This window comes from Thalassophryne amazonica, chromosome 4, assembly GCF_902500255.1.
Source record: "Thalassophryne amazonica chromosome 4, fThaAma1.1, whole genome shotgun sequence".
NCBI classification, from domain to species: domain Eukaryota; kingdom Metazoa; phylum Chordata; class Actinopteri; order Batrachoidiformes; family Batrachoididae; genus Thalassophryne; species Thalassophryne amazonica.
Genome location: NC_047106.1, coordinates 1616478 through 1633125, shown reverse-complemented (window position 1 = coordinate 1633125; position 16648 = coordinate 1616478). Strand labels below are relative to the sequence as shown.

The 16648-nt window shown below is 39.8% G+C and overlaps 1 protein-coding gene across 4 annotated transcripts in view; it reads right to left on the bottom strand.

Annotated features, from left to right (window-relative positions):
- LOC117509345 (diacylglycerol kinase delta-like) overlaps positions 1-16648 on the bottom strand; it is a 275606-nt gene that overhangs the window by 93722 nt on the left and 165236 nt on the right. For all 4 annotated transcript variants that reach the window (XM_034169013.1, XM_034169012.1, XM_034169014.1 and 1 more), the window contains 3 exons: positions 8958-9065; positions 5713-5826; positions 5507-5641 (listed from right to left, as the gene is read on the bottom strand). In XM_034169013.1, the coding sequence (XP_034024904.1) occupies positions 5507-5641; positions 5713-5826; positions 8958-9065 (357 nt within the window). The remainder of the gene's footprint in view (positions 1-5506; positions 5642-5712; positions 5827-8957; positions 9066-16648) is intronic.

The following is a 16648-nucleotide window of genomic DNA, read 5'->3' as shown; positions in this document are numbered from 1 at the left end:
TGTGGCGACTAAATATGGGGATACTAAATGATAAAAAACAATAGTTGAGGACATTAAATCTGAAATTGAGAGATTCCTAAAAGAAAATGACAATGGTATGGTAGATCCATCAATAATATGGGACTCTCTCAAAGCTGTAATACGAGGGAGATTAATTGCGAGGATGACTTATTTGAAGAAAATCAGAACAGAAACATAAAAAATTAATCTCAGATTTGAAAGAATCGTAACAGATATATGGGAAAAATAAGGATCAGAAAATTTACGAACAAGTACAAGTTTTGAAGAGACGCATAGATGAGATATTGGGTCAAGAGATAGAGAAAAAAAGCAAGATTCACACAACAGGCATATTTTGAATTGGGCCCTAAATCCACTAAACTACTCGCCTGGAGATTACGAAAACAGCAAGATGATAATACAATTCATAAAATAAAAGATCCTAATACAAACAAACTGATGACCGAGCCAAAAGAAATAGAACATATCTTCAGGGAGTATTATAAAAAACTATATACACAAACATCGACGGTAGATACTAAATTAATGAGAGATTTTTAAATACACTTGATCTACCTAGTATTGGAGAGAAACAAAATAAGATAGTTACATCAGAAATATCACTGGAGGAGATACAGAAGGCAATAGGTAGGTTAAGAACAAATAAAGCCCCAGGTAGTAATGGCTTTCCTGTAGAGTGGTATAAAGTGTTCCAAAATGAACTGAGTCCACTTCTACTTAGGACTTTTAACTGGATTATGAAAGAAGGTAAGATACCCCCATCATGGAAAGAGGCAATTATAACTTTAATCCTTAAAGAAAACAAAGATAAGGAAAATTGTAGTAATTACAGACCCATATCAATTCTAAATGTGGACTATAAATTATACACTTCAATTATCTGTAAATGATTTGAAAAGTTCATGCCAGACTAAATTGAGGAAGATCAAACAGGATTTATATCTGGCCGACAAACACAAGACAACATTAGAAGAATGCTACACGTCATACATAAAATTCAAAAGAAAGCTACAATGCAGCTAAGATAAGCCTCGATGCAGAAAAGGCATTTGATAGAATAAATTGGGATTTTTTTTTTATACCAAACACTAGGAAAAATTTGGCTTCACTGAAGAATCAATTAATTGTATTAAGGAAATTTATCAACAACCTACTGCAAGGGTAAAGGTGAATGGATCATTAACTGAGAGATTCGTACTGGGTAGAGGAACGAGACAGGGATGTTGTCTTAGCCCCACATTGTTCACCATTTATATAGAACCATTGGCACAAGCAATCTGCCAGGATACGGAACTGAAGGGTATAACTGTTGGAAATAGGGAACAAAAATTGGCCTCTTTGCGGATGATATAGTGCTTTACTTATCAGATGTAGATACCTCCTTCCTGCGAATGATGGAAATTATAGAAAAATTCAATTATTATGCAGGATACAAATTAAATCTTGCAAAAACCCAGATTCTCTCATTTAATTACACCCCCTCAATACAAATCAAACATAAATATGGAGTCAAATGGGAGTCAAAACAGATTAAATACTTAGGGGTATATATAACCAAAAATATCTCAAATCTGTATGGGGCTAATTACAACTACATAAATCAAAATATAAAAAAGGACATGGAACGATGGTCTACTTACCCACTGGATTTTAGTAGTAAGATAAATATAGTGAAAATGAATATTTTACCAAGGTTACTGTATTTATTTCAATCCCTACCAATAGATATTCCACCAAAACAATTTATAGAATGGGATAAATTCGTATCTAGGTTTATTTGGGGAGGGAGGAAAGCCAGAGTTAAATACACTACGCTCCAATTGCCAAAGAATAAAGGTGGAATGGCACTCCCAAACTTTAAGATATATTTTTATGCAGTTCAGCTTCGACCACTAGTTAACTGGTGTGATGAAAATTATATAGCAAGATGGAAAGAGGTTGAGACATACATCCCTGACTATCACATCCAAACACTCTTGAGAGAAAAAACAATCCCTGGCCATATTAGGAATCTGATTGATCCAATAACAATATTTACACCGGAAATGTGGTTTACTCTTACCAGACAACTTAAACTGAAAAAGGGGCTAAAATTATAAAATGGATAACATTGGATGGTGAATTTAGACCTGGGCTGTATGACTCAACATTTAAAGAATGGAAGAAAAATGGAATGACTGCATTTTGTACTGCCACAGAGAATGGAGAATTAAGGAGTTTTGAAGACTTAAAGAAAAGATTTGCACTTAAGAATCAAGACTTGTTTAGATATTTTCAATTGAGGGAATATTACAATAAAGAGGTGAAGAGGGCCACACCAGAAGAAATGAACCCAGTGATAGAAGTGATGGTTAATGCATATAACCAAAAAATATCTAGGGTTATATCAGTAATATACCACAGCATAATGGAATGTCAGAATAAAACAACATTATACATAAAGCACAAGTGGGAAAAAGAGCTAAATATCACAATCAAAGAAGAGGAATGGTATCACACGTGCACAACTCAACAGACATCCACAAATTCACTGACATGGAGAGAATTTAATTGGAAAAATTTAACAAGTTTTTTTATTACACCAAATTTAAAAAGCAAACAATTGTTAAAACAGCAATCATGCTGGAGGCAATGTGGTCAAATAAATGCAAACCACACACATCTTCTGGTGTTGCCCTAAAATAGAACCGTTTTGGGATGACGTGAACACTGTGATAAATGGTGTGCTTGGATATAGGGTTTCCAAGGACTGTTCCACCCTGTATTTGGAAAATATAGATAAAGTAGTAGTGAAAGAGGATAATTATCTGGTAAAAATTCTTCTTACGGCTGCCAGGAAGGCCATAACAAGAAAGTGGCTTTCCTCAGACCCACCTAGACAAAAAGAATGGTTGGATATAGTACAGGAAATTTGTGTGATGGAAAAAATGACTTATTGTTTGAGACTAAAAAAGAAGATTATAATAGGAAATGGCGCAAATGGATAAGTTATATAAACAAAGACATTAACATTTGAATGGATTTTATTTATTTTTTATTTCTCTTCACTTATATAAATGAAAATGTGATCTGAAACTGTAATTCCTCCTGTCCCTTGTGAGCTGATCCCATAATGTTTGACTACTGTTCTGTTCTGTATATATACTTGTAAGAAATAAAAAAAGTAAAAAAAAAAAAAAAAAAAAAACGGGACCAATGCTAACACGTTAGCATGTCTATGGCATTTTCAATGTTAGTTAGCATTAAGCAGTTGCAGCTGTCAAGCGTTGTCGTAAAAGAGTCAAATGTATTACAAATTTGTAATATTTTTTAAATTTATTTTGTTTATATATTAATAATAATAGTAAGCACAACAATAATAGTAATAATAACTAATCTAATGATTATATACAATTTTAGAGAAAGAGACAAAAAGAACCTGACTAAAAACACAACAGAAAATATAAAACCAACTAACAATGAACATACATAAATAAATACATACATACATACAGAAATAAATAAGTGTTTCCTGTGAACACCTAGTGACTCTCACACCTCCATTTCATCCCTGTCTTATTTAAGTTTAAGTTTGTTTCGGTCAAACCATATTTTCAGTTTGTTAATTTCTTCAGTGATTTCCTCCAGAACTATCTGCCAAACTAGAAAACTGCTGCATCCTAGTAAGAGCAGAATCCTACTGGAATGAATTTGAATAAGGAAAGTTGGGTTTTTTCTCACTAAATGGATGCTGCACTCACTGCAGTTTATTGTCTGGAATAGTCCCAGATTGCATTTCAGAGCTTCTAGAATTCAAACATTTTCATGTGGGTGGTAATTTTGGGTTTCAGGTTTTTTTTGTTTTTCACCACTTTCATCCCTGAATATGTGAAATCGTGAGTCACTTTTGTGCGGATTAAAGTCACTAACTGGGACTCTTGAAATGAGAATCGTCCTCCGTTCTGTTCACACAGCTCCAAACGCTCCGCGGCTCTCTGCCGAGTCCAGTTAGAACAATAGAATCCAGTTGGAATTAATAACTTCAAAGTGAAACACCGTTTTATTTATGTCCAGAGATCAAGGATACAGTGACCAATTTCCTATTTATTTACTTTAAGACTCAATAAAATACATAGAAAACCTGTAAAGCCTACTTTTAGTACAAAATTCACAAGAGGTATCAATAAGGGAATCAATAAGGAATCCGATCGATAAGCAGAATTGATAATGGCATCGATATCGATAAACTCTTATCAATACCCATCCCTAAATACAACTCAACAGCTGTCTACAGGATATCGAAACTTGGATGACCACCAACCTACTGAAACTTGACACCAACAAGACAGAGCTTAGGCTGGTGGCCCCAGCACCACTGCTCAAGAAGGTTGGAGACCTCACCCTGGTCACTGATGGCTGCACCACCTCCCCAACATCTGAAGTGCAGAACCCAGGTGTCATTCTGGACTCCACACACTCATGAAGTTGCCATATTAAGAGCATCACCAAATCTGCCTTCTTCCACCTGCGTAACATTTCAAGACGCCGGCCATCACTCACCAACTCAGTCAGGGATAAACACTTATCCAACCTTCATCACCTCCCGTCTGGACTACTGCAATGGTGTCCTGTCTGAGCTGCCTAACAAGGCCCTAGACAGATTGCAGTATGTCCACAACTCAGCTGTCAGGGTGCTAACTCACACCAAGCCCTGGCAGCACCCCCATCCTCAAGAAACTACACTGGCTCCCAGTCAAAGAACGCATCAGCTACATAATCCTCCTCCTCACCTAAAAATCACTCAACTCAATGCCACCAAAGTACATCACCGACCTCCTCCACCCCTACTCCCAGCCACGGCCCCAGCACTCCACCAACGACGACATACTCTCCACTCCCTGCACCAGACTCAGAACCTTTGGAGATAAGGCTTTCTGTGTAACTGCCCAAACCTCTGGAACAGCCTGCCCCCTCTCATCCGTTCCACCACTTCTATGACACAGTTCCAAAAGCTCCTCAAAACACACCTCTTCTCTCTTGCCTATCCACCCTAATCCCCCCTCCCCCGCCCTCTACCTCCCTCCTCCCACTCTTGTGAAGTGAGCTTGGGTATCATGAAAGGCGCTATAGAAATCCAAGTCATTATTATTATTTCTGTATTGTGAACCACCTGCCCTGTCTATCTTTGCAACAAACCTGTGTGTCTTGAGTGAAGTTATTCAAACTGGAGAATTCCCTGCGTGAAATTCCCATGGCGGTGTCAGAAGTATAACTGAGAGCCTGCACAGAAACATTCTGACTTATCACGTTCATTCGTGATTTCCAATTGTCTCATGACTTGTCCGCTTTGCCACATTTGCAAACCGAACAGTTGGTGGCAGTAATGTACCTTAATAGACTCTGGTATCAAAAATAACTTGGAAATGTTCACCACGTAACTTTCCAGGAATTTCCAGAAAACCTTCATCACACTCACTCAGTCCTACATCCAGGATACGGTACTCACACGGTCCCTGGTCAGTGTCTGAGTTCGGTTTTTGTGGATGATCTTAATGTAGCCTGGTGGCTGGATCCATGCCTCTCCATCCACCTGCACCGGAACACCTTCATCACCCAGGATGGTGATCTTCACTGTACGACACTGGCACAGGAAAGAAGACCATCACGGCGGCGGACAGGTAAACAGATAGACACCAAGACACAGTGACAGACCTGAGCGATGCGGTGATGCTGCAGGTTGATGACCCGGGACACAGCCATTTGCATGCTGCCAAACACCGCCACCACTTCCAGAATCTTATCATCAAACGATGGAGCAGTGAAGGTCTGAGAGAGACAGACAGACGAGATGACAGATGCACAGATAATCTGTGAGATGACAAAGTTCACACCAATTAACACAAACAAGCATAATCCAAAGCTCCTGTTTGACACTGTGGTCAAATCTTCCAAAAGCCGGCCAAAGTTTCCCAGATTATTTGGATATCTCAGCAAACCTCAGCCAGGCTGAATGAGGTCAGCGTTCCATTCAGGCCGAGACGTCGTTTGTGGAACACACTGCTGTTTCTAATGTGTGTGGACAGCTGACAGGTTCCAACGCTGTGGAAATCCTCCACTACAATCCGCATTCCTCAGGTCAAAAAACTGAGGAACCCGAGTTAACTTAGGCCTGCTGTACTCACTTCTGTGGGCCTGAAAAATCTTAAGATTTTAAAGGAAGCACTTCTCTCTCAGGTTGAGGGCAAACATGATGCACTTCACTTTGCTTACTCGTGTAACAAGTGTCTTAATCCTTGATCACATGTACAAACACCTGCAGAAACCGAAATCCCACGTCAGCATTTCAGCAGATTTTAATGAGCTGCAGCCTCACAGAAAGATGTGTTTTCTGTTTTAATAGACAGAACACGGTGGCTTTTAGTTCTACACCCTCGCTTTCTGCTCTTTTTATAAGAGACACTAACAGTTCTGGGTCTGTGAAAGAAAACAGCTTTCTTGTGAAGTTTTCAGAAGACGTCGCACTGCTGTTGCTCCTCCAGGGGGCAGAGTGAGACCACAGCTGCAAGCCTCCCGACGCCGACAAGTGGTGTGATGACGACCGTCTTTGATCTGTGTCCAAACCTCATGACCTTCAGGAAAAATGACACTGAGTCCTCAGCTGATCACATTGCTGGAGATCAGGTTGAAACGAGCCCCATATATTTGACTCACATCTTAAATTTGACATAAACACTGAGTCACTGTGGAAGATTAATTCTGCAGGTGACTCATCCCCTCTGGGTCAGGCAGAGTCACTGCCCCAAAAATGATGATGAATGAATGAATGAATTTATTCGGCACACAGTTCAACAATAACAACAAAGAAAACCTCATAAAACAACTCTACAATGTTCCCGAGTGGCCAAAGGGTGAGGGCAGAAGTAAAGCTTAGAAATACCCACCACTTATACTAAATAAATAAGAAATACATACGCACATATATACATGCATGCACACAAACACAATTTTATAAATACATATCTATACACACACAGTCTTTCATGATTTCTTCACATCTGCGAGGCATTAATTTTGTTGGTTTGGAACCAAGATTTTGCTGGTTTACTAGTGTGCTTGGGGTCATTGTCTTGTTGAAACACCCATTTCAAGGGCATGTCCTCTTCAGCATAAGGCAACATGACCTCTTCAAGTATTCTGACATATCCAAACTGATCCATGATACCTGGTATGCGATATATAGGCCCAACACCATAGTAGGAGAAACATGCCCATATCATGATGCTTGCACCACCATGCTTCACTGTCTTCACTGTGAACTGTGGCTTGAATTCAGAGTTTGGGGGTCGTCTCACAAACTGTCTGCGGCCCTTGGACCCAAAAAGAACAATTTTACTCTCATCAATCCACAAAATATTCCTCCATTTCTCTTTAGGCCAGTTGATGTGTTCTTTGGCAAACTGTAACCTCTTCTGCACGTCTTTTATTTAACAGAGGGACTTTGCAGGGGATTCTTGCAAATAAATTAGCTTCACACAGCTTCTGTTTTTTTGTCCATTTTAAAGCATTGGAGATCATTGTAGATGAACAGCCTGCATATAGGTTTTCCCCTCTCCAATCAACTTTTTAATCAAACTACGCTGTTCTTCTGAACAATGTCTTGGACGTCCCATTTTCCTCAGGCTTTCAAAGAGAAAAACATGTTCAACAGGTGCTGGCTTCATCCTTAAATAGGGGACACCTGATTCACACCTGTTTGTTCCACAAAACTGACAAACTGACTGAATGCCACACTACTATTATTGTGAACACCCTCTTTTCTACTTTTTTTTTTACTAATAGCCCAATTTCATAGCCTTAAAAGTGTGCATATCATGAATGCTTGGTCTTGTTGGATTTGTGAGAATCTACTGAATCTACTGGTACCTTGTTTCCCATATAACAATAAGAAATATACTCAAAACCTGGATTAATCTTTTTAGTCACATAGCACTACTATTATTCTGAACACTACTGTACATATATATATATATATATATATATATATATATATATATACACATACACACACACACACACACACACACACACAGATATATACACATGCATACATACCTACATGTACACACACACCCATGATGACAAATACCAAACAAAAAAGTTCAAAATTAGTCAATGAGCTCAGTTTACAAAACAGAACCAGACAAACACTGGCACACAACACACAAACATGAAATTATTAACTAAATCAATAGACCTAAGTCTTCAACTACAGCAAGCAATTTTATTACTCTTGTAATGTCTTTTAAAACCAACTAAAGTACCAAGTATTTTAATATTGTCAGGACACCTTTAACAGAAACACAGTGACTTTTTGCAGTAGTCTGGATCCTTCATTTCTCAAAAAATAAACTTCCTCTCAAATTATAACTGGAGTCCCTCAATTTAAACAGATCCTGGACATGTTGTGGCAGCAGTTTATTTTTAACTTTATACATAATTTGTATTGTGATGGAATCAACCAAGTCCCAGAATTTTAGAATATGTAAACAATGGATTTGTTGGCTCACAATGTGATTTGTTACAGATAATTCTTGTGGCTTCTTTTCCAACAAAAATATTGGATTAGTATTACTTTTATATGTATGTCCCCGAACCTCAATGCAGTAGGTCATATATGAACAAGCAGTGACTGATATAAAATAGTTGATGATGATGCTGATGATGATGATGCAGTTATCCATTTTGGTGCAGCTGAGTACTGAATGAGTGCACAGAAAAATGTAACCTTCCTCACCAATCCTTCCAAGTGACACAACTGGTCACATGACCCTGTGACCTACTGTTGTCATGAGAGATCAAAAAGCAAAACACAAAGCTGTGATTGGAGGAGGTTGATAAACAAAACTAAACAATGTCAATCATCCTCCAGGCTAAAAAACACACAGAAAGGTTCTTACGTCGTCCTCTTTGGTTCCTCCCCAAAAGTTGGTACCACCGGCGTAGCTCGGGATGTTGAGTACGGCGATGCCCTGCAGACTGGGGAGGGGAATGGGCCGGCCATCACACTGCACACACAAACATTTCAAACAATTTTTAAATGCTGCAGGAGACAGGCCAAACGGTCCCCCCTAAAAAATCAGTACCCCTGTCTTCAGTGCGCATGCGTCATTTCTGACAGCCAGCCGCGGTTCACTGATTATCACTTTGTTTCTGCTTCAATCTGCCCCTAGTCATCATCTATCTCAGCAACAGATATCTGAAGCTTTTCTACAACAATCATTTCCACATAAATTCAGCATTATTTCATCATAAAAGACGTGGAAGCGATCACAGCGCCACAGCAGCCCATCTGACGTGCTGCTACGCCTACGTCATTTCAGAGCACCAGTAGCGATTCACCAATTATCACCTCGTTTCTGCTTCAAACTGACTTTATAATGATATAAGAGGTTTTAATTTCTCATCTGATGGCTAATAATCACATTATTCCCTTTGACCACTTTGGGTGTAGAGAGTCAGACTCAGAGAGTCAGACTCAGAGTAAGTCTCAGATGCATGAACAGTGAAGGCACAATGAAGGCAGGGGCAGCCATTCGGTCGGCAACAACAGAAAAAAAAAAACAAAAAAAAACCTGAGCACCACTTAAGTAACAAACTCACAAAACGTGTCAAGCACAGAATACAGGAAAATACCCCCCATTCCAAAATAAACAATGCATAAAAAAATAGGGGGTGCTGGTGAGCAATAACATATTAATGATGATATAAATATATATAATAAGTTAATTAATTAATCAATTATTATTATATTACTATATTATTATTATTACTATTATTATATAAAATAATGAAAATGAAATAAATCTAATGAAAAAAAAAAAACAAAACCTATGAGCTAATGCTCATTTATATGTACCTATTTCCAGTTTTATTTAAAAGTTATTAGTTCCCAAATAAATTACAAAAACAAAAAATAAAGTTTTTCTTAAAAACACAAAGGCCACATGGGGTCACTGAAAAGGAATGATTTTGCAGTCCAGAGTATTAGGAGGTAGATGTTAAGAGGGAAAAAACCCCCCACAAACCTAAATATTTTGAGTTGTTTGTGAAGCAACCTAGATAAGAAAATTGTTCGCCCTGGTTGGCTTATTGGGTTTATAGATGGTTATTGGCTTTGTTATACTAATGATGAGGAGTGTGATCTCTAGGGAATTAGTAGATCAGTATGGGCAATTTTGTTTTGTATACACTTATTCTGTTTTATGGTAAATGATGTCTAATACGCAGAATGTGGGCAACACTCGTTTTTTGAGCTGGAACATAAAGGGGATGCATAACCCAGTGAAACGCAGCAGAGTTTTTGCACACTTAAAATCTTTGAACTCTGACATTATATTTCTACAGGAAACACAACTCCGAACAACGGAGCACGTAAAGCTAAAGAAAGCCTGGATAGGACAAACATCTTAGTAAGGAAAGGTATCCCTTTCATCCCACTGTAGACCATCTCTGACTCGACGGGAAGACGTGATAGTGACAGGGGATCTGTACGCACTCAACTGGTACTAGCAAATGTATATGGTCCAAACTGGGACAATCCTCTTTTCTTTTCCAATTTTATAGCAGCCATCCCATATCTGAATGATCACCAGTTGATATTGTGGGGAGATTTTAATTGTGTGTTGGACCCTTATCTGGAAACCCAAGGCCCAATAGTAAGATTTCAAAGGCAGGCGCTGTTATTAAGTCTTTTTTGCTGAATCCTTTGCACTTTTTGATGCCTGGAGAAAAGAAAACCCAACGATGAAGCAAAATTTGTTTTTTTCCCCAGTACATCATTCATACACAAGGACAGACTTTTGTCTTCTCGGCAGAAGGATTGTCATACCTGATCACGGCCCGGTACAGCTAGACATAAGCTTTCACAGATGCCCAAGACCCTGACGCACCTGGCGGTTTGACCCCCTGTTGCTAACCAAAGACTCATTAAAAAAATTCCTTTCACAACGAATAGATAAGTTTTTGGAAATTAATATCACTCGGGAGGTGCAACTAACCACCGTCTGGAAGACTCTTATAGCGTACCTTAGAGGCCGGATCATCTCATACTCAGCATACCAGGGGAAGAAACTTAAACAATGATTAACAGACCTGTCACATAGTATAGCTGAAACAGATCATTTATACGCTAACTTTCCAACAAAGGAGCTCTATAAGAAGAAATTATTATTAAAAACAGAATTTGATAACCTATCTATTAAATAAACAGAAGTCATTTTTCAAATCAAAACAAACATTCTATGAACATGGAGAGAAAACTGTTAGCCCATCAAATCAGACAATCCAAAGCCAAGAGTGTTGCATAAATTGTGGTCTTTCCTGAGTGTCTCAAATGAGGAGAATGTGTCATTTGTAAACAAGAAAAATATCAATCCCTTTCCATGTTTTTGGAAAATAATATCACTACGGAGGTGTGATGAACTAACCACCATCTGGGAGGCTTTCCATGCTTATTTTGGGGATAGCATTTACTATCCCCAAAATAAGCATGTCAACAGGGGTAAAATCCACCAACCCTGATGACATCAATAGTCAGTTGAAACAATTTTATTCCAATCTTTACAGCTCAGAATCAAACAGAGATCCGTCTCAATTCAACAACTTTCTGGACAGCTTGGCTGTTCCAGAAATAGCACCAGAGGACCAAGTGCATATGGACAGAGAAATATCAACAGTGGAGGTAATACAGGCGATAAAATCCATGCAGAGTAACAAAGCACCCGGCCCGGATGGTGTCCCTATTGAAGTAGATGAAGAGTTTACATTGAAATTGGCACCAATACTTAAATCATTATATCAAGAGATATTTGATCAACAGAGATTGTCGCAGACTATGACACAGGCAACTATTTCAGTTTTATTAAAAAAGGACAAAGACTCCACCTTATGCACCTCATATTGCCTGGTAAGCCTAATGAATTGTGATTATAAAATCCTGACAAAGATCCTAGCTACGCGCATTGAAACTGTCCTTCCTAATATTATTAACCCTGAACAAACTGGTTTTATACCGGGCAGACAGTCCTTCTATAATATGCAACGTCTAATTAACATATTGTATACACCCCACTCAGAACAGTCAGAGGTTGTGATATCCTTAGATGCTGGCATCTGACCGTGTCAAATGGCAATATCTTTTTGTTGTCTTGATCCTTCATCTGGATCAAAATTCTATATAGCTCCCCAACAGCTGCAGTACGGACAAACACTACAGTTTCTCATTATTTCCAACTCTATAGGCAAGGCTGTAGTCTCTCTCCTTATCTCTTTGACCTGGCGACTGAGTCGCTCGCAAGAGCTCTGACAGCAGAGGACAATATTAAAGGAATCACTTGGGGAGGCAAATCCCATAAGGTGCTGCTTTACGCCGACGACCTTTTGATATATATATATATATATATATATATATATATATATATATATATATATATATACACACACACACACATACAGTGAGGAAAATAATTATTTGAACACCCTGCGGTTTTGCAAGTTCTCCCACTTAGAAATCATGGAGGGGTCTGAAATTTTCATCTTAGGTGCATGTCCACTGTGAGAGACATAACCAAAAAAAAGTCCGGAAATCACAATGTATGATTTTTTTAATAATTTATTTGTATGTTACTGCTGCAAATAAGTATTTGAACACCTACGGACCAGCAAGAATTCTGGCTCACACAGACCTGTTAATTTTTCTTTAAAAAGCCCTCTTATTCTCAATTACACTCGATTAATCACACTCCAACCTGTCCACCATAACCGAGACCAAAGAGCTGTCTAAGGACACCAGAGACAAAACTGTAGACCTGCACAAGGCTGGGATGGACTACAGGACAACAGGCAAGCAGCTTGGTAGAAGACAACAACTGTTATTTATTAGAAAGTGGAAGAAATACAAGATGACTGTCATCTCCCTCGGTCTGGGATTCCATGCAAGATCTTTGTGGGGTAAGGATGATTCTGAGAAAGCTCAGAACTACACAGGAGGACCTGGTCAATGACCTGAAGAGAGCCAGGACCACAGTCACAATTACATTAGTAACACATGATGCTGTCATGGTTTAAAATCCTGCAGGGCAGCAAGGTCCCCCTGCTCAAGCCAGCACATGTCCAGGCCCGTTTGAAGTTCACCAGTGACCATCTGGATGATCCAGAGGAGGCATGGGAGAAGGTCATGTGGTCAGATGAGACCAGAATAGAGCTTTTTGGAATCAACTCCACTTACCATGTTTAGAGGATGAGAACAACCCCAAGAAAACCATCCCAACCGTGAAGCATGGGGGTGGAAACATCATACTCTGGGGGTGCTCTTCTGCAAAGGGGACAGGACCACTGCACCGTATTGAAGGGAGGATGGATGGGGTCATGTATTGCGAGATTCCCCTCAGTAAGAGCATTGAAGATGGGTCATGGCTGGGTCTTCCAGCATGACAATGACCCCAAACACACAGCCAGGGCAACTAAGGAGGGGCTCCGTAAGAAGCACTTCAAGGTCCTGGAGTGGCCTGGACAGTCTCCAGACCTGAACTCAATAGAAAATCTTTGGAGGGAGCTGAAACTCCAAACCTGAAAGATCTAGAGAAGATCTGTATGGAGGAGTGGACCAAAATCCCTGGTGCAGTGTGTGAAAACCTGGTGAAAAACTACAGGAAATGTTTGACCTCTGGAACTGCAAACAAAGGCTACTGTACCAAATATTAACATTGATTTTCACAGGTGTTCAAATACTTATTTGCAGCAGTAACATACAAATAAATTATTTTAAAAAATCATACATTGTGATTTCCAGATTTTTTTTTTTTTTTTTTAGATTATGTCTCTCACAGTGGACATGCACCTAAGATGAAAATTTCAGACCCCTCCATGATTTCTAAGTGGGAGAACTTGCAAAATCACAGGGTGTTCAAATACTTATTTTCCTCATTGTATATACAGTATATACATACATACTTATATATCTCACCCAGCAGACTCTATACTGAAATTACTACATATTCTGAATGGACTTGGTCTGTCAGGTTATAAATTAAATTATTCAAAGAGCTTGCTTTTCCCCATTAATGATATAGATAACTATTCTATTTTCCCATTCAAACTGGAACAAAATGAGTTTACGTATCTAGGAGTCAAAATTACTCGCTCGATACGAGGTCAGTACAATAATAATTTTAAGACATTACTAGACAGCACGACTCAAGATTTTAGAAGGTGGTCAGCACTGCCAATTTCTTTAGTGGACCGAATAAACATTGTGAAGATGACAGTGCTACCCCGATTTCTCTATCTCTTTCAGATGATTCCAGTATTTATACCAAAGATAACATTTCAGCAGCTACATAGGCTAATTGCGTCATTTATTTGGAATAATTCTAACCCCAGAATGAAGAAAATATATTTGGAGGTGCCTAAAGAATCAGGGGGTGTCCAACTGCCAAGCTTTATTCTCTATTACTGGGTGGCAAACATTGTAAAACTTTTACATTGGGTATTTACATATAAAAATAAACAGGGCATATAATGGGCAGAAATGGAATTATTAAGTTACCCACTAGCAATACTCACCTCCCCGCTGCCATATAGTCATAAAATAGAAATAAGAAATCCAGTGGTTGGGCTCCAGTTCAGGAGACATTTTGGATTAAAACAGGCCAGTTGGTTTTTTACATTATCAAACAATCCCTTCTTCCCCACGTCTGTGTTGGATAGTACATTTCAAAATTGGCATGGAAAGGGATTGACATTTTTCAGTGACTTGTTTACAAATGACACATTCTCCTCATTTGAGACACTCAGGAAAGACCACAATTTATGCAACACTCATTTCTTTAGATATATCCAAGTACGCAGTTTTGCTAAGAAAGTGTTCCCCTCGTTTCCTTACCTGCCACCTAAAAGCCAATTAGACAGCATCTTGGAGCTCGAGCCCTTTCAGAAAAAACGGGTTTCGGCGATATACACTTTGATAAGAGATTTAAATCAGGGGGACTTCCGGTATGGCGCTGAGGTGAGCAGACGTGCTGAACAAGTGCTCCCAACACGGTCGGCTAACTTCCCTACGCTAGAGCTGTATTAACCTTCTGGAATCCATATACTTATGAGGAAAAAGGGAAAGACAACAAAAAGTAACCGTAAACCGAGCCAGATACAGGAAACTGGCGAAAAGGACTCGAAAGAAAAGACCGACGAGGAGGCATTTGACCAACACATGGCTATGGAGGGGCTGCAAGTTAGCATCGGAGCTATCCACAAAGAGATTTTAGCTATCCGTTCAGATGTGAAAGAAGAACTAAGCTGCTTTCATGATAACCTCTCCTGTGACATGAAGAGAGACTTAAATAATTTTAGGGAGGAGGTTAATGGAAAGCTAAACGAAATCATGGCTGACATGAAAGAGACCAAGGACAGGGCGGAGGAGTCGCTACAACGCATAGCAGAAATGGAGGAGTGGACCGCGGTGGCGAGAGAGGTGCTGTCTCAAACTACAAGCAACCAAGATAAGATTCAGGCCAAGTTGACTGACTTAGAAGCGTACTCGATAAGAAATAATATCCGTGTATACGGGATTCCCGAAGACACAGAGGGAGACAACTTGCTGGGATTTATTGAAAGTTTCATTAAGGCTGAATTGTCACTCCAGGATACTGACCTAGCTATACAACGCTGCCACCGTGCTCTGGGTCCTAAACCACCGCAGAATGCTAGCCCCCCTCCGTGGTGATCCACTTTTTAGCATACAAAACCAAGGATTTGGTGCTTCGCTCTGCTTGGAAAAAAGGAGAGATTTGCTTCAATCAGCAGCGCATATACTTTGACCAGGACTACCCGGCGGAGACTCAAAAGAAGAGGAGAGCTTACGCTCCAATCAGAACACTGCTGTTGTGAAAGTGTAGAGACACGGACCCACAACAGGGGGCGCAAATGAACAGTCAATAGATGAGCCAAAAAATAACAATTTAATGTTGTGAAGGTGCACAACGAACATACAGACAATCTCAGAATATGATTACAGTCAATCCACAAAGGTGACGTGTGGGCAGGCTCGAGGATAGAAGACGTCTGTCCTGAGAAGAGCCGGAACCACACGATTTCCGCCGCCACTGAACCTGGTGAATACTGGAGCCGCCAAGTCCCGAATTCCCAGGTGATCACCGTCCCCGACTGTCGGATCTGGTACTGCTGGTGAAGAACAAAGACAGTCAAGTGTGGGTGTGTGTACACCCCGTAACAACAACGGTGGGAATGCCACCTCCACCTCTCACTCAATATTCTGTAGAGTACCGCAGTGATTCCTCAGGGGAAAAGAGTGCCGTCCTGCACTCACTCAGCTTCCACAGAAAGAGGAACCGGTACTCCTGCAAACACTCACAATATACAGATATATTGCAAAACACAAACGGCTGAGTCTATTACCTCCAAAGAAGTACGATATCTCGGCAACGAGGTGGAGATGACGTCTGGTCTTTATGGAGTGAGATGATGTACAGTAGATGGGGTGACAGCTGTCAAGAGATAATGAGTGACAGCTGTCACCCCCGGCTGTGTCCGTGGCGGCAGCGCCCTCTCATGCCTGAAGCCCACACTTCAGGCA